This window comes from Alosa sapidissima, chromosome 18 (assembly GCF_018492685.1).
Source record: "Alosa sapidissima isolate fAloSap1 chromosome 18, fAloSap1.pri, whole genome shotgun sequence".
Lineage (NCBI taxonomy): Eukaryota > Metazoa > Chordata > Actinopteri > Clupeiformes > Clupeidae > Alosa > Alosa sapidissima.
Genome location: NC_055974.1, coordinates 13368741 through 13389586, shown reverse-complemented (window position 1 = coordinate 13389586; position 20846 = coordinate 13368741). Strand labels below are relative to the sequence as shown.

General features: G+C 42.0%; 1 protein-coding gene across 1 annotated transcript; it reads right to left on the bottom strand.

Annotated features, from left to right (window-relative positions):
- Nucleotides 1-2191: 2191 nt before the first annotated feature.
- fam81b (family with sequence similarity 81 member B) lies at nucleotides 2192-19868 on the bottom strand. The gene is made up of 9 exons (XM_042070201.1): nucleotides 19827-19868; nucleotides 19483-19545; nucleotides 12860-13067; nucleotides 11273-11391; nucleotides 9751-9880; nucleotides 7540-7646; nucleotides 4984-5119; nucleotides 4231-4426; nucleotides 2192-3005 (listed from the first exon to the last, which is right to left on the bottom strand). The coding sequence occupies exons 2-9, from the start codon at nucleotides 19521-19523 to the stop codon at nucleotides 2872-2874; spliced, it is 1071 nt and encodes a 356-aa protein (XP_041926135.1). The 5' UTR covers nucleotides 19524-19545; nucleotides 19827-19868; the 3' UTR covers nucleotides 2192-2871.
- Between the last annotated feature and the right edge of the window lie 978 nt (nucleotides 19869-20846).

Below are 20846 nucleotides of genomic sequence, written 5' to 3'. Positions count from 1 at the left end.
TCAAATTGGTCAAAATGAACTCCGACGCCGACTCTGACTGAAGACGGCACGGGACACACCGAACCGACTCGAGTCACTGACGATGTCCGACGGCCGATAATCGGGTTGTTGTGTCTGGGCCCTAAGACGTGAGAGAGCAGTTTTGAGATGAGGTGAGAATGGAGAACATGAGATAGAGGAGAGGTCATGAGATAATTAGAGGAAGTGGGACATCATGGGTGCAGATCATTTCTCTATTTGTCCATCCTCCACCCCTTCCTTCCTTTCCCTCTTCCTTCCTTCCTTCCTGTCCTAACCCCTTATAAATGGCTACAAACTTGTTTCCTTCCTTACTTCCCTCATCCTGTCCTAACCCCTTATAAATGGCTGCAAACTTGTTTGAAACCGAAAGTTGACAGACGTGGGAGGGAACTTTTTTTTACCTTGGCAGCTTGGACCAATGATCACACAGTTCCGACTGGAAACATTCCGCGTAGGATGCTTTTGTCTTTCCTCGCATATCAGCCCTCCCCCCTCTTTTCTCTCTCTTCGTTCTCACCACTCTGCTATTAGACAAATGAGACATCCTCGATGACGCTGAGCTTTGAATGATTTCCAGAGCTGGAAGACCAAGGACCGAGGAGAGAGGCCGCATGCAAATAGAGCTCGGGATGCACCCCATATTTTAAGTTCATATTTATTTCCTTGCACCTGCAAAACAAGGAAGCATGAAAGGTGTGAACTAAATTATGTAATTTATGGAGGGGTTTTCCTCTTACTTAAGGTACAAATGGTGTGATGTTGGGAGTCAGGTGTCACTAGGTGATATTTGGAATGTTTCTCACTGACATTCATTCCCTGACTAACACACTCTCAGTTCCATTCTCGGAGAAGTGAAGGCACCAACTATGTAGTGAGGGAAGAGTGCAGTCACCAAACCAAGATCTAAGAGGTGCCAAGCTGATGACATTGGCATTTTCACAACTGTAGACTGACTGACCCATTTACTATAGAGAGAAGAAAAGAGCAGATGTGAGGGTACAGTTTCGAGGTGAGATTAGAATGAAGAACCTGTGATAGAGAAGAGGTAACCTGTGATAGGTCATGAGATAATTAGAGGAAGTCGGAGATCATATTCCATAAGGATCATGTTTATTTCCTTGGACCTGCGAAACAAGCAAATATGTGAAAGGTGTGAACTAGATGGCGGGTTTGTAATTTATGGAAGGTTTTTCCTGTTCAAATAGCTGTAGGCAATCCTGCCTGACCTCCGAAACTATATTAGAAACAGAGACATGAAACTGCTTCAACTGGTCTCAGAGATGTGGAAAAACATATTGTTTAATGCTGGTTAGAGCACAACATCATGTTTCCCTTCAAGGAATCTGAACACAATGATCCCAATTGGGCAGGTATAGAAGGTGGCATGGTTAAATGAGGAAAGGAGCAATGAGCAAATAAGGACTTATCCATTTAAAGGTGCAGTCAGCAATCATGCACAATGTCAAGCCAATTAAAACATGTTGTCACATTCAGCAATCATCTTCTATGAAATATAAATCCTCTCTCCTAAATATAAACATAAACACAAAAAAACATGACTTCCTGCTCAATCGATGACTGTGCCTAAAAAAGCTGTTTTTAAAAGCTGTCTTAGTAGCTGCAGTTGTTGTGGTTTCAATACTGTTTACATAATCACATTGAAACATGATCATCTGGCCACACATCCCAATGAGAAGAAAGCAGAGCAAACATGCAAATCGTTGCACGCTAAAACCTGCACAGGTCAGGGGCTATATCCATGTCCCCGAAAACACTATGTCAGGTCATATTCACACAAAAAAAAACTGTGTTGCAAACTCTGAAGGGGTGTGTTTCTGTGTACAAGTGTGTGTGAGTTAAACATGTGAGTGTGGAACAGGTCTCATACACACACAAATCAAGCACATTACTTCCAACCCAATCATCTTTGTCACACTACAGCAACAACCACTGGAGTTGTGAATGCATCAAAAACATGCTTTTGTTATGTGACAACACAAGATAAAATGATCTATGATTACAGCCCAGCATGATTACATACACATGAACAGTGAAGTGGTTTGTGTGGAACTGTGAAAAAGACAACTGCAACATTAAGCATCCACAACAAATGTATTCTTTATTGATTTATACTTCTGTTTATGGAGATAATATAATACAGGTTTTGAAATTGTATAAGTTAATGCATCTATTTTTTATTTTTTGTTTAAATCATGTCCCATTTATATGTATTGCTCATTGAGACCATGGCTTATTGATAATTAAACTGCTGACTTTGGGTTTACAGTAATAGCAAGTGTATGATTTAAATTGTCCCTGTCTGTTAACTTTTGTTTCATCTGAAATACCATTGCATTTTTCCCTCTAAGTCAGAAATTACTCAAAGCAATTTCCTTTGCAATACGTCAATATAGATCACAATACAGTATGTTATGTTGTTTACTTCTCTCAGGTTTGGGGTCATTCACTGCCTAAAAGCCTGTAATCACTGACCACAACCTTCCTGTTCAGCCCAGCCTACCCACAGATCAATATCTCTACCCTGCTCCACGGCCAGTGGAGTATTCTATTATGGTTACGACTTCAAACAACGGCTGTTGATAAGCAAATGTGAAAAGAGAATTATCAGGATTTAGTGCAGTGATTCAGGGCAATTTAAACAGCAGTAGTAGTATGCATGTTCAGATGCAGTCATAAAAGCATCTGCCAAATGAATACATGCAAATGCAAAAGAGAATGAATTTGAGTCTGTGTTGCAGACCAATTTAGACCACAGCTATAGGTTGCAGTCATATAGGATCTATAGGAAGAGTTTGAGGTCTGATAGGCTGCAGCTCTCGGTGTTGGATCTTAAACGTCTCTCAGTCCCGCCATCTTCCTGCGAATCTGTTTGATGTCTCGCTGCAGCGTCTCCTTGTCCAACTCAGCCTTGGTGCTACCAATATACTTAAGGGAGTTGATGGACTCGTGAATCGATTGGAATCCTGGTCATCCGAGGGAAACACACACACAAATGCACGTGTGCGCGCGCACATACACACACACACACACAATATTCACACACAAAATGCGCACGCACACATATACACACACACACAAATGTGCATGCATGCACGCACACATACGCACACACACACACACACAAACACACACACACACACACACACACACACACACACACACACACACACACACACACACACACACACACACAGGGAAGAGACTTTGAATTATAGCGTTTTCACCACTCAAGGTGATTGCTTTTGTGCCATGTGTGTCGTGTAATTTGTGACTCAACAATAACGCAATACTCAATACCTTTCCCTTTATATCCTTTACACCCTCTGAACTCTTATGGACATCCATACAAGGATTTAGAGGGATGGCTTTTAATCTCTATTTGAAAAGTATTTGTTTAATGGCTGGTTTCATTTATCTTTTTGAGAATCTGCCTGCCTACCTGTCTGTCTGTGTGTTACCTGTCTGTCTGCGTGTTTCATTGTCTGTTTATGCCCCTCTGTCTGCTGTCATTTTCTTGCTCAACATCTCTCTAGTCCAGGGGTTCTCATATGTTTTGGTTCCAAGGACCCCCTGTGGTGGAGAACATTATCCGAGGACCCCCCTCATAATCGTAACAGTTAAGCACGTGCCATTTGTATTCTCTGAAGTTGTTACCGGGTTCACTATCCTGTGTTTTATGTCAGGTATGTAAATTGGTATTTTGTCAACTTTGGATTACCGGTATGCATCACTTTACAATGTTGACTGACTCAAACATTTCCTCCACGTTCATCAGCTAGATAGCTGACAAATAAACCAAGTTAAGCAACAGTAGAATGGGTGTTTGTTAATGTGGGTGGGAGCAAATAGACACAATCTGCTTGGACCCCACTTTGAGAACCACTGCTCTAGTCCATGTGACCTTTGTGCTAGGGCCATCGCTGTGGGTGCGGTTGGCAGGAAACTGGCATTGAATGGGTGGCAGAGGGCAGACATACCCACTGGGCGACTGAGTCTAGTAAACAAAGCTCACACTGTTCCACCTGTTCTCATTTTGGCCCCCTGTCCCCCTACAGTATATAACACAACACTAGCTGCATATCTATATACCTATTAGCTGTTAGCCCTCTCCTCTTTTGTCCCACAAATGCAGGAAAAAAACAACTAAAACTCCATATTAGGGCTGCGGGCTGCTTTGGTCAAGCTCACCAGACCGGTACTCGCTCCTGATGTCGTCCAGCTCCTGTCTCAGGGTTGTCTCCAGGCTACCCAGACGCGCCTTGTGTTTGCTCTCCGAGCGTCTGAGCTGCTGCGTGGAGGACTCAAGTTCCAGCCTGGCCTCCACAGCCTCCAGGCGAGCGGAGAGGAGGGAGAGCTGCTTGTTGCACCTCCCTTCTACATCCCCCTGGGGAACACATTCATCAGAGAGAGAGAGAGAGAGAGAGAGAGAGAGAGATAGAGAGAGAGAGAGAGAGAGAGAGAGACAGAGAGAGAGTGAGACAGAGAGAGAGAGAAAGTAAGAGATAGACGATTTAGATTCCAATCACTTTCAAGAACAAATGGGTCTGCAACAGACTGCTTATGAGGTCAAAACTCCCACAATAAAATGTTCTTCTGTCTGTTGTTGCTTCTGTTGATTTCACATTTGCCACTTCACACTATGATGATTAGTTGCACTGACATATATGTAATGCCAAGCTTGGTGCTGTGTCATCTGATTTATGGAGGGATTCTAGTCATTCTTCACAAGAGTGGCATTGAGCCAGCTAAATAACAAAGCTTTACTTCCAGAATTGCAGAATAGTCTGAATGCTACTCTCATATTGAAGAATGATTGGCTCATTCTAAAAGTCATTAAAGGTTATGCTTTGATGTTACACTGTGCTTCTCCGAGCAGAGACAAGGAACAGGCACATACTGTGGGTACCTTCTCCCTCTCCTCCTCCCATTCTAAGGATTTACCAGCCTGTCCTGCATGAGTGACCGGAGCTGCTGGGAGCCATGTGTGTGACTCTGCGCTGTCGTCTGCAGCTGTTGCTCCGTCCATCTCCTTAGCCTGACCGCCTCCTGCTGCAGGTCCTTCACATTCTCACAGGCTCTGGACACAGTGTTCAGAATACATTACTCACTTTGAGTCATCTATCGGAATACATTACAAAATACATTTGAGGGGAATGTATCCTGTAATCTGTAGAGGAATACATTTGAAAAGTACCCAATTACCAACACTGCCAAGAGTCACATGCAGGGTAGGAATTTCACGGCGGCCACGACGGTCGTAGCCCCTTGCGTTGGCCGTGATGCCCCTTTGAAAATCAGAGGTTTACAGGCCATGGTGGCCTTGGTGCCCCCTTCTTTCAATATTCTGCTTTGCGTCCTACTAATAGCGATTTTTATTTAGCCTGTGGCCTGTCAAAATAATCTTAGCATTCACAGCGCAAATTAATTTAGTCTTTTACGCAGTGGAGAAAGTGACAGCGCAAGAAAGAAAGTGCGTCCAAATTCATACAGTTCAGTTCAGTTGAACTACTCGCGAAGTAGCATACTCATCATCACACAAACATTCACAGCAGTCCCCTGTACAGTTAGCCGTTCCAGAGTAATCCAGTTTTGAATTGGCAGTAAATTTCGACATGCATGGATGTCTCCAAATTTGGGCTTTAAGTTTTACAATGTGTTTAAATTGTTCCACATGATTTCATAACGGGCCAAATACAAAATAGATGTTACAAATATCGCCTAGATATTGGTAAATCAGAGGACAGCTGACTAAGAGTTCGTGAAAGTAGCCTTAATGATCACAAAATGCTAAGTATGCATCTAGGCCAGCTCCTTAATATAACATGTGGTCCTCACTAATAACAAGCATACATTGGTGTTGTTGGACCTTGACAGTTGACGGTATGAAAGAGAGGAATGTTGTGCGAGGGTTTATCGTTTTTGAGGGGACAATGTGCATGCTGGTCCAGGACATGGAGGTAAGCTGGTGTCCTCTTGCATGTCATCCACTATTAGATTGTAAACACTGACTGCCACATTATCGTAGATGCACACACCCATGTTAGGGACTCTGGTCTGTACATCATTTCCCTAGACTTGTTTGAAGCTTGTTATCAGGCTTATTTCCTAACAACATAAATTTTTACAGGTGACCGAAGTGAATGCAAAAGCACTAAATGGGCATGGACACTGGGCAGTGTGATTATGGCAAGATGCGTAAGACTATACCAAGACTATGCCATCAGCTCCTCAGTTATACTTTGTAACATTTTGGACTATTTGCTCCTTTCTCAGTGGTTTGACTCATTGCACTAGCTGCCACACTCATCTGTGAGTGTCGCAACTAGTGATATATATTAGGCCAACAAACCCATTTTTTAATGTTTTTGTTGTGGCTTACTGGAGATGTGTGTATATCACTACTTGCAAGACAATAACAGATGTCTCTTTGGCAGCCAGTACACTTGGAAGCCGTTCCTTTAATTGGCAGCATTCTTGTGCCCTTTTTCTGCTCTGTCATGCTCCCTTTGGCTATACCGTCAGGTTGGCTGGCTGGGATTTGACTGCCGAGAGATGCCATCTGTTCCCACCACTCAGACAGTATAAAAGTCGGTGGGCCACATCCCCTTCAACAGGACCTGTGAGATCGGCTGTCAGATGCATCAGCTCCTCAATTCGTCTTTGTTGGGACAATTTGCCAAGCACGCGTCGCGCGGATCCCCAACGTGCTGCTGGCTCTTTTGAGGGTACAGTCTCTCGTCGAAATACCAGGTGACTCCCAACAGCATCTCTCTTCTCCACCACTGCTCTATCACCGAGAGTATCAGTGCTCCCCTGACAGAACAGACGTTCAGTCGTCTCAGCACATCATTCTTTTTCTGCTCCCTTCCTCTCTGTTGTTTGGCCCCATTACTTTCCCCCTCGATTTTTCTTTTTCTCTTTTTTCTCACATTTCTTCTTATTCCCTCACTCCTCCCGCCCTGGAGGAGAGCCAGGAAGTGAGACGTGTTCAGACTGCAGATGGGAGAGATCATGCCACCCCACCCCCACACCAACCAGCAATTTAATAACCTGCGCCGTGAACTGGCCAATAAGGTGTGCATACATAAATGGACCCCATCCATCAAATGGTGCTGTTTTCCCAGTTCCTTCTTTTAACTTGGACCCGACCTCTCATCTTCTATCTGCGCCCAGAATCGTCAGAGCCCATTAAAACATTCTGTGTTTAAAACTAAAGTTTTAACATGGTTAAGACTGGGAAGCTATAAGCATACAGTATCAAGGTGTAAGACTGCAAGACTATCTGTTAGCTGCATTGAGTGCTGTAACCACTACAATTGGTAAACTTCCGTTTAAGATCTGCAATAGAGAACCGTATCCCATGTCGAATAACTGGACTTTACTCGCAAAACATGCCATGCCGTGTTTTGATGGGCCAAGAGCTCTTTTGGGGAGAATTGCTTGGGAAATGATTTAATTTGACAAGTAGAAGAGTGTTAGTGGATGAAGTTAACCTACTTCACATCCAAGCGCTGGATCTCCCTGGTTAAGTCGCCACTGGTGTTCTTCTGCATGAGCACCTGCTCTGCTTGTGTGCTCTCTAATTTCGTCACAGCCTCAGACAACTGGAACAAGAAAGGGAAAAGAGTAATGCAACACAAAACGACACGTTTCAACACAACACAGGACAGCACAGCATCAACAAAAACGCAATCCAACACCATTCTTACGACATTCTTAAATAATAAATTCCTAAATAATTTTCTTTACTGATGTTCTTCATGTCTACGGTTACAGTTTTTCTCAGTTGCTTTGGCACATTTCTCAGATCAAAATGTTAATTTCTTAAAACTCCATATCATCTTATCACTTGCGCACATCATTGAAGCTGTTTCTCCCCATTTTAAACAAACAGCAATGCTTTAGCACATCCATGTAACTGATTTTGTACAAATGTCTGCTGTTTTTTTTTTTTTTTTAAATTTTCAATGGTTAATGTCATGTTTGTCAAAATCCACTATACTGGTTCCCTGCTGAGTCGTCCTACCCCATAAAACAAATTGGCCTCATTTCATCGCTTGTGTCATTACATGCAAATGTGTTGAACTACAGTAGTTGTCATAACTAGTTGTCATAGTCTGTCATATATAATAGTCATATATAATAGTCATATAGCATATATAAATGTATGTGACCTGGCAGACAGGAACGCCAGGATGTATAGAGAGATGTACAGTGCTGCACAACTCTGACCAAGCGGTGTTTTACTGCATATTTTAATTTTTTAATTTTTAATTTGCACAATGCTGTAAAAAAACCTTTTTTTTCTTTATACTGTCACAATGTCTGTCAACAGAAAAAAAATCTTTGAAACATATCTACTGTCTTGCAATCAACTACATCCACACACATTACAGTAATGTGCAATTTTGTAGTTTTGAAATAGAAAATAGTGCTGCCTTGCGCATTGTTTATTACAAATTACTTACACATTGTCACATTGACAACAAGACAAAACAGTTTGACTATCTTGATATAAACATGGTATCAGGACTTGTCATTGTATTGGCACTGACTGTTTCATGGGCATAAATATTTGCTTTTGAGGCATAAACTAAACATTTTGAGCAAAATTTTACAGGTTATCCACTATGTGGTGCAGTTTACACTAATTGTTTTGAGAAATGTACTAAATGTTGTGCAAATGTTCATTATGATTGAAGAAATCCACTAAAGCAACTGACACTGTAATTTGAGGTTGGGAACTCTGCACTGAAATGTTTGCTTTTAAGTGTGATTTCATTTTTTCAGAGTTCACACACACACACATATACAGTATGGACACTAGTCTCTATGTTTCAGCTTATTTTAACACAGCTCTGATGAAGGTCTGACTGACTGAAACTTCAGTTCAGTAAACTGGATGTACTGTGAAGGATGCCGTTTCGAGTTCTTTTCCCCTTCTCCCAAGTTGCTTTTTTGAAATAGCTGCACCTGCAGTATAGTCTTTCAAGGTCTACAGGCTCCTCTTTTTCTCCTCTCTTGTGAAAAGCTACACCATTTGAGCATCGGCCTCTGAACACGATTTTCTTTTCTCATCTATTACTTCATGTGTTCACACACATATTTGGACATATTTCTAGCCTCCATGTTGGTCTGGATAAGTGGTCCTACCCTTTTGGGGGAGATGCTCATCTCAAATGACCCACTTTCAATTGCACTTGCAATTACATTGATGGGAGCCCCCACCCGCATCCTCCCCTAGACATAATGTATTCCTATCAGTGTGATTTATCTGTCGGACCGAGGACAAGGGGCAGACAGTGGGGGAATTACTTTAGTGCAACACACGAGCGGAACAAGTCAAAAAGAGGAAATTAATTGCTGCTACTGTCAATCCACTGCTGGGCAATCTATACAGCCACTGAAATTATAGAATTACTTAATCTATGCACCACAGAGATTACATATATTTTAATAATGTACTGTACATATGTTTTCTCTTTTAGCTCCATAAATTATGTCTCTGTAAACTGGACAATGCAGTACAGAGAGAATGCTGATGGGCAATTTCCCCACAAATCCTCAAATTAATCAGCACCTACTCAGATGAAGGAAACATAAAAATGACCTTGATGGTGACTGCAAGTCTTTGCTGATGTAATATGCAAGCACTGGTGGCCCTTAGTCAGCCTTGTGTTGTGTCCCTCTCCGTTCGTATCGCCTAACCTTCAGCTCCGTGTCCTTCAGGCGAAGCTCAAGACTCAACCTGATCTCCAGGATCTCCTGTTGCAGGCGGAGGACGTCCTTCGAGCCGGCACTCACGTCCCCCGAGAGTTTAGCGATGCTGGCGTCACACCTGAAGGCATGTCATCATGTCAGACGCAGCAGGGGTGAGCCCTTGTTGTGTAATCACCACCGCCATCACCCAGCCTATGGCACTCACTGCAGTGGCTCTGTGGGTATAAGCTGACCACAGCTGGAGACCGTTGTCACAGTGTAATAACAGAACGAATTCCACTTTGATACAAATGCTCTTGGCAAAACATTGGCTACACCATGGTGGCTTTTTATCACATTTCAGCTCTAGTCAGTCCCTCTGAAAAATAGCTTGGAGAGCATAAGCAAAATTTAGTGTGTACAAGCAGTGCTTGACTGCTTTAATAAAATGATAACGTAAACATTCATCCAAGAGGAGTATTGTCACGTACTGTATTGCTCGGTAAATTACTGTATATGAAACCAGTAAAATTATAGCCTTTTTATTGTACACAAAATCACCTTTCAAGATCAGATTTGCAGTGTTGACTGATGACACCAGAAGCCACAGGTAATTATCTTATTCACAAGAATGATCTTATTCACAAGAATAGGAATTGTAAACAAAAGCTGAAACAAGGTTTGTGTTTGTGTGTCTGTGCCTGTGAGAGAAAACTATGGTGACGTCCTTCTGTCTGTTTTGCGCAGACACAGACACACTGCTGTTCCTGCTTGATCAATGCTGGGTCATAATGCTGAGAACTCATGCCCATAAACTCTGACACCAGAATGATTCATAGTATGGGTTTCCCTGCTGCTGCCTCCATGCCACCAAATAGATTTCTTTGTATTGAAGAAAGGAAATGCTACTCAATCTTAAAGCTGCCAGATCGTTCTCATTAGGTCCTCCAGAGAAGATCAACATCCCCAATACCTTATTTATTGCCTATAAACAAAGTTCCCAATTTGCTTCTTGGATGGTGAGCTCAAATTCAGATCTCTTTGCAAATCAAATTAGGCAAACAAATGCTGGACTTTGCTGGTTGCAAGTTTTGCATACTACTCATTTATTATGTTTCTCATACTTCATTTTCTGCATATTTCTAGTGTCATTGTATACCAATACACACTGTAGTGTTTAAAATATACACACTGTAGTGTTTAAAATAATCCATCTCTTTAAGTGGAATCACTCCCCTGTGCATTGTTTTTCTCATTGGTAATTCACCAACCGCAGTGAAACTTACTGTATGTTGAATGCTTAAAAGGAAACTAAGTGATGTTTCACAAGTGATCTTTACCTCCGTGTGTGTTTGATTAATTTATTATTATGTAGACACGACACACAGCAATGTCTTTTGTGAAGCCTTTTGCAAACACGTGCTCATGCATTATACAGAATACAACAGTCAATCAAAAGAACATTGCCATGATTCTCTGTGAACTTGGTGACCTGGGTGACACATCATGGGCTTAGTGACATTAATGGTACCTGGCCACTCTGCCCCTGAGGTCTCCAATGCCGACCAGGTTCTTCTGGTCCAGATTCTGCACGGTGACGGACGTACCCGATGCTACGGCGTCTCTTTGGGCGATCTGAGTCTCAAGCACCTGAGGTGGGCAAAACAGACACACGCGACTACTCTAGTGAATACTCCCTACATCAGTACTTTGATGATTCACAGGGGTGTAGCACAATATCCTGGGCCCTATGCATAGGCAGTCCTGATGGGCCCCCATAATAAATATACTAAAATATATTCCAGTCTTTTCAAGGTGCCTCCCTCCCCTTGGGGCCCTGGTAATCAGTACTGGTTTTACCCCCAGTCCGATGCCCCTGATGATTCATGCACTTTGTTGATGCACTTTGGGCAGTTATCGGGCAGTTATTTTCCTATTCAAGTGAAAGGGGAGTCACACAGGAAAGGGTGGGATATGTGTAGACTACTGCCGTATTGGCGTTACAAACTAACCCCATGCCCCCATTTCCTTGAGTGCTGTGTCTCCTCATTAGAAAGTCTTTGGTATTACACAATCGAGACATCAGTGTACTTCACATTAGTAGTTCAATGAACAGTTTCACCTGAATCTGTCTGCAGTTTCTGAGCTGGGACATCTTATGCCATCCTTTCATAAGCTTGATATTTGCTGTTCTCGTTATGAAGGTTATGACCTCGGAGTTTAACATGCCAAACAGTATGCAAGGACCGTCACAGGTACAGTTTTACACATTTCAGATAGGAGAGAGTGGGAAGTGGAGAGAATTAGCAATAATTAACATACGCATGAGCCCCATTCTGAGCCCCATAATCTGTCAGTTATGTCATCATTCTGCTGAGGCAGAGGGCTGCTTCTCCAGTTATGAGCTGTTGATTTAATGATTTAATCTACTTTATGCCCACTCGCCTGACTAATGTGTTTCCTTCAGCTAAATGGTCTCACTGGCATGGACTCCATCTCCTGGCATTTGTTGGCCATCATTAAAAGAGTTTTTTGCTTACTGTAGATGTGAGCAATGTAGCCTACCAATGTGAAAGCACACCAAGCACACAATGCTGACCCCCACTCTCACAGCAATCACATTTGGCCACCCTGACAGCCCATGACAGTGAGAGATACCTCAACATTGCCTGGAACATGGTAGAGAGAGGGATACATACTGCCCAGAGCATGTGATTTTCAGGCTTTGTTGCTCTTGGCAATGAAGTAAATTTGGCTTCTGAACAAGTTATTGTTATTTGATTGGAATCAAAATAGGCTTTTGTTAAAAGAACGACCTGCATTCAATCACTTACTGTGGGAGGGAACATCACTGGCATATTGCTCCCTTTTGTCTCTGTATAGCTGTGTTGTACAGTACAGTATGTGTTGCTTTGACTAGAATAGCTACACTGTAACATACATGTGAATTATGCAGTGTTCTTACACCAGTGACTGGATATCTGTGCTAGGCTGTTTTACCATGTTAGCAGTGTTGTGATCATTTTTGCATCAGTGCTAAATATTTGACAGTGTAACTCATGGTGAAGGCCCACCTACATTACTGCTGAGTTGTTTGATTAAGTAAATGATACTGTGCCTGAATGTCAGCGCTGAGCTGCTTGACGATGTGAGTGATGGTGTGGATGTGGTTCTCCAGGAGCCGTCTGGATGAACACTCGGCCAACAGAGAGCCGTGAGTGGACCGCAGGCTAGATGCCATCTCGTCCTTTATCTGCAATGCCTGCTGGAGCAGAGCTGCCAACGTCCGCTCCTGGTTGGTCAAGCGACCCTCCAGCATGACCGACCTGTGGAAAGATGAAATCTTCATCAGTAAGAATGCATCTAAAAAAATTCATAGTCTCTTTACTGGTTCATGTGTTTGCAGTGGTTTATGTCTTTTTAGAGCAATCGTAATGATTTGCTAGTGATTGGTTGCAGACTTGTGGGTTAGTTGTGGAGGTTGTATTGAAGGTACAGATAGATTGTCCGCAGTTTATACATTGTAAAATGATGGCCTATTTCTTTTCTTTATTGGGCTTTTGCGCTCAGGGGGTAGGGCACCCACCCACCAGTGTCTCAAACTGACCTCGAGAAACAGAGATCTATATGGAAAATCGGCAGAATTCTCCTTTAAAGGCACTCTAAGCGATAATGGGTAACGTCACTTCTGTTGACGTTCAAACAAAAGAGGACTAGCTCGCTACTCCCTCCACCTGCCTCCAGTGCAATTGAAACTCTCCTAAAAAGTTTGGAACAGTTTGTGGTGGTTTTTATGGTCTAGGTTGGACCATGTTGTTTTTGTTGCCATTTTTGGAGCCTGGGCTGTCCATAGAGGCCGCGTTTTTTTACAGTGTATTCAGGCCACAGGCAGCTGACGGATGGTGAGGTGGTGTTGTGACAAATGTATATGACAAAAAAATGTTTTAGCATAGAAACCGCATAACATTGCTTAGAGCACCTTTCAGTAGGTCTATGTAATACTGCGTTCAATACTGCATTAAATACTGCTTTCAAGACAATTTGAAGCCTACAGAACTCCATACCTTTAAAGGAGCTATGTGAAATACTGCAGGCTTCCTTTAAAGGAGCTATGTGAAAGTATAAGTATAAGCATATATACTGTTTTGATCCTGTGAGGGAAATTTGGTCTCTGCATTTATCCCAATCTGTGAATTAGTGAAACACACTCAGCACACAGTGAACACACAGTGAGGTGAAGCACACACTAATCCTGGCACAGTGAGCAGCCTGCAACAACAGCGGCGCTCGGGGAGCAGGAGGGGTTAGGTGCCTTGCTCAAGGGCACTTCAGCCGTGCCTACTGGTCGGGGATCGAACCGTCAACCCTACGGTGACAAGTCTGAAGCGCTAACTAGTAGGCCACGGCTGCCCCCAAATACTTTAGGCTTCCTTTAAAGGAGCTATGTGAAATTCTGCAGGCTTCCTTTAAAGGAGCTATGTGAAATACAGGCAGGCAGACAGGCAGGCTTCCTTTAAAGGAGCTATGTGAAATACTGCTGGCTTCCTTTAAAGGAGCTATGTAAAATACTGCAGGATTCCAGTTGTCTTGAATGCAGCCACATCACACTTCCATTGACTTGCATTTTACAGCAGCCACACCTGGTACAATCTGCGGGCATGAATATAGGCGCTCGTGGACATGCCCCCAGATTGTAGTGATGTAGCTGCCTGGGTGCTTTAGCTGTTGGAACTACCAACTCGAGATAGGTAAAACCGATTGTTTTAGTTTTTTTCCGTACCGACAGTACTTGGTGACCTCGAGAAACAGAGATTGATGTGAAAAATCCACGGATTTCCCCTTAAGTTTCACAGACAAACAAGATGTTAACCTGGGATAGCATTGGTTTCTCTCTTTTATTATGTGTAAATGTATGACTCATAGTAAAACTAGCTTTAAACCAGTCATGATGCGAGTCATGGTGCCACTGAAACTAAGTGACAAGTGTCATCAGCTTCCTCCTCATTCATTAGTGACATGAGGCTATACTGACTACAATGGGGCACAGTGCGAACTGTACTGTAGTTCCCTTGTCGCAGATCTGACAGGACTGAACAAGAAATGCTGTCAGCTTGCATATCATTAAAACTACAATTAAGATATTAACACTGTGACTATATACACATATCACACACTCCTATTAATGTTGTAAATAGTAAATAGTATCACTTCTCCTTTTTACCATATAATAATAATAATCAGCCTACTGGGGCCTGTACTACGAAGGGAGCTTAACCTACCCAGATGTAACCCTGGGTTACTTTGTTAAACCGGGGTTGACAAAACCTGGTTATCATAAGTGGTGTTAATCGGTACTACGACGCTGATTAAGAAGTTGATTTGTTGAACTGGGGTTAACCTAATTGGAGTTTGTGCGCGTTCACATAAAAGGGGCGGGTTGCAGCGCAAGTCACCACTTTCAATGATGACGTAATCACCTTATTTTACGGACGAGGAATGCACAATTATTGTGACAAGTTACGAGGAATTAAAACAAAAATCAAATACGTCGGCAGCAAACAAAGCAAGACAAGGCTGCTGGCAACGTATTGAAGATCGGGTAGCCTAAATGCCTAAAAGTAAAGTTTTATTCCCACATGTTCTTCAAATATGTGTTACGGAGGATTAGTATCTTGCGGAATGTCTGAAATGAGTCGAAATAATTAAATAGCCTATTTTGAGTTCATAGAAAGGCCTACAGATGCAACCCAATTCAGAAGTGGGCATATAGATTACAGTAATAAGGATAATTTAATTTTTAGGTATCCCCCATTGACTGATTTAGTGTATGCCTAATCCTGTGAACATTTCAGATGCAACACCATTGCCAAACGCACATGCAGCAAATGAAACACAAAAGCATTATTCAGAATAGTAGGTTTATATAGTAGCTTGCATTAATATTTCTTAATTATGAAAACATGTAGGCCTAGCTTATAGCCTTCACTTGGCCTCTGTTTTACAGCTAACAAGAAAAAGGTGTCTTTGAACACTACTGTAGGAGGAAAGGCACCAGAGTGTTTTACAGTAGCAGAGGAGTTGGCCATCGCAAATAATAGTGGAAAGCCGATTATGGAGGGGGTTGAGGGAGGCATTCGGTCGGATTCTGGTGCTGTGGAAATGTGTAGCCTTTATGTGCAGGGTACAGTAATATGACATTCAATTCAATACGTTTGTTAAAATGGTGATTTTAATTTATTAGGCATACTGTAGGCCTATGTCCGATTTATTTTCGGACATACAGTAGCCTATTCTTGCTCAGATGTTCAGCATCACCGATGGAATGAATGTCCACGTACGGGCATTGCTATGAGACGTCTTCCTAGATCATCTGACAAAGATAACGAATTCCCTCGGCTGACAATCTATATCTTCATAGAGAATAAATATATTTTCTGGCGGTCTCTAAAACCCCTCGCCCTGCGAAGAGAGTCCCTCACGATTTGCGCTCCAATGTCGTATGGATCATTCAGGTACAGTACGCCTACATGTCTCGGGAGAAATTGTTAGTGGAGGGGTGGTAGGCCTATTTATAAAGGGCGTGGTTAACGGAAACCTCGGGTTAACCAAGAACATAACCTGCTCGGAGCAGGTTTGAGATGCAGCGTAAAATGCCATGGCAGCATACCTCGGTTAAAACCTATCCACCTTTCGTAGTACGGGTTAATCGGGAAGTTACGCCACACGTGATGAAGTTACTCTCGAAGTTACCCAGATAAGCCAGTAACCCCGCTTCGTAGTACAGGCCCCTGGTGCTGAAAAGGTGAATAGATTGTAGAATAGCCAAAGAAGATGTAGCATTGTTATAAAACCTTTAAAATCTCTAAACAATCACAAGTAGGGCAGTTCATCACAGTTCATCCATTGCAACTGGATTGATGAAAGGTCACTTACACTGTAGGCTACATTGTATTTGGGAAAAGCAAAAGGTATCAGCATAATGTTATTTATTTATTTATTTATTTATAAACAAAAACATCTCTGTCAGTTCCATGCCGTTTTCAACAGCTATCAAAAACAAAGGTCATTTTTGGATGGATGGATTTTTTGTGAATGTTTCTTCTTCTACATAAGATTTTAGTCATCTTTAGTTCATGTAACACTTTATTGTTAATGCACAAAAAGTAACAGTAGTCTGAAACGAAATGCTGTTTTACATCTAATCAGTGGTGCAAATAACTGACATGTCCAAATGGGCCTTGATGAAATGCGTCGCTAGACTGTTCATACACATTTTAACGGGCCAAAGTCGAAGAGCTGTTGTCCGTTATTGTTCGTGCAAATATAAGCTGATTCATGTTCCCTTGCATTAACTGAGGTCCATGGCTAGTCTGGCTTTCACCAGACCAAGCTCAATCTTTTAAGAAATCAAAAAATAAATAGCGGCCAGATCAGGCTGGGTTCACCCAGCCTAGTCCATAGGCACCCGATATTGTTTAATTTTCCGAAATGCATCAGGGAGTTATGACAAAACTGTAACTAACAAACTAGATCCTAATAGAAAGCTGTTAGCTTTCCTAAGCTACAGGTAGGCCTATTTACAACATAAATTGTCAATAGGCTATGCTGGCGACACAAATAAAATCTCCTTTGGAAACCAATGGCTTACGCCTTACAGTATCAAGCGGACTTAAACTGCCATATCGTGGCGAAAGGTTGTAATAAAATTCAAGCAGCTCTATGTCAAGGAAAGCGCGAATGAAGTAGCCACTTCTAAATGGGACCCACTACACAGTAGCTTAGGGTGTGTTGCTAAAGCAGCCATAATGAAATGAAGGTGTCATTGTTTGGATACTTCACACACACGTGCTTTTTAATTCCACAGACTACAACTTCCAAGCTGGAATCAAAGCACATAGATTCCCCTCTCACACCCTGCACGCACTTAAAACAAAATAAACAGGCGTCTCAGTCTCACGCATGTACAGGCAAAACTGTATCAGACCGGTGTAACATTGGTAAATCTTCCATTGCACAGAATGATTTTTGTAGCACGTGCAACTAATGACAGTCGAAAGATACAATTACAGTGCTGCTATCAATTTGCTTGGTATAACCGCATTTATAGTTTTTTACAAATGCAATCAATCAAATTGGCCTCCATCACTCAACCAACACAGTAAAATTACCTAGGTCCTTATTGATATTATAAGATTAAAGTACCTGCAGTAAAAACCAAGCATGTCCGATAAACATCCTCAGATTTATTTCGGCTTCAAGAAGAAATGGGAATTACATTTCATGTGACCATCATCCTATCCTTATTAGACGTTCTCTGCGGTAAACTACAGTCCTGTAGGAAGCGTCCATTGTTTTTCCACCCCACTTTTAACTTCCAACAAAATTACGTCTCACTGCAACGATGCGCCATCTAGTGGACAAACGACTACTTATCGCCAATACTGGAAATGCAGCCATGATGATGATGAATATTTATTTTGGCTTTCTTTTAATCCTACTGAATTTATAATTATGTATAGGCTGTTCTAATACCGATAGTATGTGGGTTCCTGTGTGTGTGTGCATGTGTATATGTGTGCGCCGCCATCTACAGGCCAATGAGTGTACAGTCACTAAATGTACACATAACCTAATTTTTTTTAGACCCCCCCATGGATGAAATTCTACGAAACTTGGCATACCCCCAGAGAATGCCAGGTCAATCATACACATAAAATTTGGTGCAGTTCTGAACATCTTAACTGAAAATAGGGGCGATTAAAGCAGAATAATATTGCATTTTCATTTTTTACCGGGGGGGTGCAAATCACAAATGAGTGATTATGGGCCAGATTGATGTGGGCCCTTGAGACCAACATACCATAAAAGATTCTTCATCCTCAGTGCCACGGTTCAGGTAGTTATTTAGGAAAAACTGCTTTTTTTGCGGTTCGGGGGGCCCAGCACGGGGGGGGGGGAGTGGCCCCTGGGGACGAAACAAAATTTTTCCGTAAAAGTCTAGTGGGGCTACATACCCACCAAATTTCATGTGCCCCGGTGGTTCGGTGTCCTGTGACCAAAAATTCAGGAAGTAGATGACGGGGAAAAAAAAAAAAAAAAAAAAAAACTTGACAAAATGACAATCCCTATATGACCGCCGCTAGCGAAGCTATAATAATACGTTTTATTTATATAGCGCCTTTCTCAGACTAAAGGTCACTTTACAAAGTCAACACAAACAAAGCACACACAGAGCAAGACAACACAAAAACAAGCAAACAAACCAAAAAAAAAGAGGCATTTGTGATCAGTCTATGCAGTGGCGGAAGATGAAAAGTGTTCCTGAAACAGAAAGGTCTTGAGGTGAGCTCTGAAGAAAGGAAAGGAGGGACAGTCACGGAGGGATTGAGGGAGGGAATATAAATTGTAGTAGACATACAATCTCAGTATCTTTAACAATGCATAAAGCTCCAACATACCCTTCATAAAGTCTAGGCTTCTCAAAGAGTCTCTGGCCCAACACCAAATCTGTTAACAGTGTGATAAAGTTGTGGAAGAGCCTTAAGATATTTGCAAATGAGACTATTGATTTTCTGTCTTCATGTGTTGTGGTTTCCTGTTTGATGTCTTCACGGGCTTGATTTAACAAGCCTACCTTTGAAATCCATGGAAAGGTCACTGCTGAGATTTATTTAATGGTGTGGAACATTATCTCACTTCAGTTCTTTTAAATTCTCCTCTGGGCAAGACTTTTGAACTTACTTGTCTGGCTGGTGTGGTTGCAATGCAGTCTCATAGGACATGTTCCCTCTGAATCAGCAGTCTCTTTTTTATATCAGCCAGATGTTTGGAAAATAAATGGTAAAACATGAATCAAAACATTGAAGCAATTGAACATATCGGCTACTGATTGATATATATATATATATTTTAAAACGATTGTAGTTTCCAAAATATTGAGTAGCTGTCACTTTCTTCAAATGTATCCTCTGTAGTGAACACTGAGGTACTCCAACTGGCCAGCTGCTGTCTCAGCAGAAACAGACTGAATTTAAACAAATCCTTCATTTATATCTATACAAATATATCACTAATGAAACACTTACTTGGAGCTCTAAAGGTTGGAGAGACCAGTAGGAATATCCTGCACTCCATGTGTTTGTTCTAGTCACCTAGAGACCACAGACAACTTGTGTTGTGTGTTCTGGTAAACCTGACAACTAGATTAAGGGGCAATCAGTACACACAGTTGTATATGTGTAGGACCAGGCGCGCCTGCAGGTGTATGTCCGTACGCACTGTGCGTACCATCAGGCTACTCAACAACGAGAGACAATTTCCCTTGTGTGTGTGTAATGTGTATTCACACCAAATTGGCCCACCATACCTTCCCAACTATGCACAGTAACCCATTAGCTGCATGCCATCAGGCTATTTACAATTTTCTATTATGTAACTAAGTGAACACGTTATCAAAATTAACGCGCACACATTTTGTTTGAGCAGGAGACAGAATATGCACGCAGGCACGCAACTAGGCTACTTGTTGTTTTCTTTTACTCAGCTATCTATATATGGTTATCAGCACACAGTGTTGAGCTAATTCACTAACTCAATACTCATCATGGATATCACAAGTTTAAACAACAAAAACAGGTGATGGGTGTGCGTACCATAGCATTAATTCCTGCAGGCGCCCCTGTGTAGTACAGCAATTTATCTCTCGTTCCATTGCATAAATGCAACTGTTTCAGTTATGTCTGCTGAGTCTGACACACTCCTTCATATTCATGAAATATAATATATAGCTGCACAGATGTAGGCTGATAATTATAGTGTACCTGCAAACACTAGTGTATTAAATTCTACGCTTGTCTTCTGATTTGTGTTATAGTCGCACTCTGCCAGCCTCCATTGTGAAGTACCAGAGAGCAAACAATATGTTGGTCTCTATCAAGAACAGCTGCCTCTGTTACGCAATGGTGCAAATCACAGTTTCAACAGAGCATTTTAATGACTCTCTTGTGGGAAATTAGAAAAATTCCCTTTGCACTTTAAATTGCCTAGTGAGAATGTGAGAGTGCATTGACTCGAAGAAAATATATAAATTGTACTTGGTGGAGTGA

What these genes read in the sequence shown, in the direction of transcription:
- fam81b (XM_042070201.1), bottom strand. Translation starts at nt 19,523, where the DNA reads ATGTCCTATGAGACTGCATTGCAACCACACCAGCCAGACAA. An exon ending in CAACCACACCAGCCAGACAA is followed by an intron (nt 13,068 to 19,482) that starts GTAAGTTCAAAA and finishes ATCTTTCCACAG; the next exon opens with GTCGGTCATGCTGGAGGGTC. An exon ending in CAGGAGCGAGTACCGGTCTG is followed by an intron (nt 3,006 to 4,230) that starts GTGAGCTTGACC and finishes TCGGATGACCAG; the next exon opens with GATTCCAATCGATTCACGAG.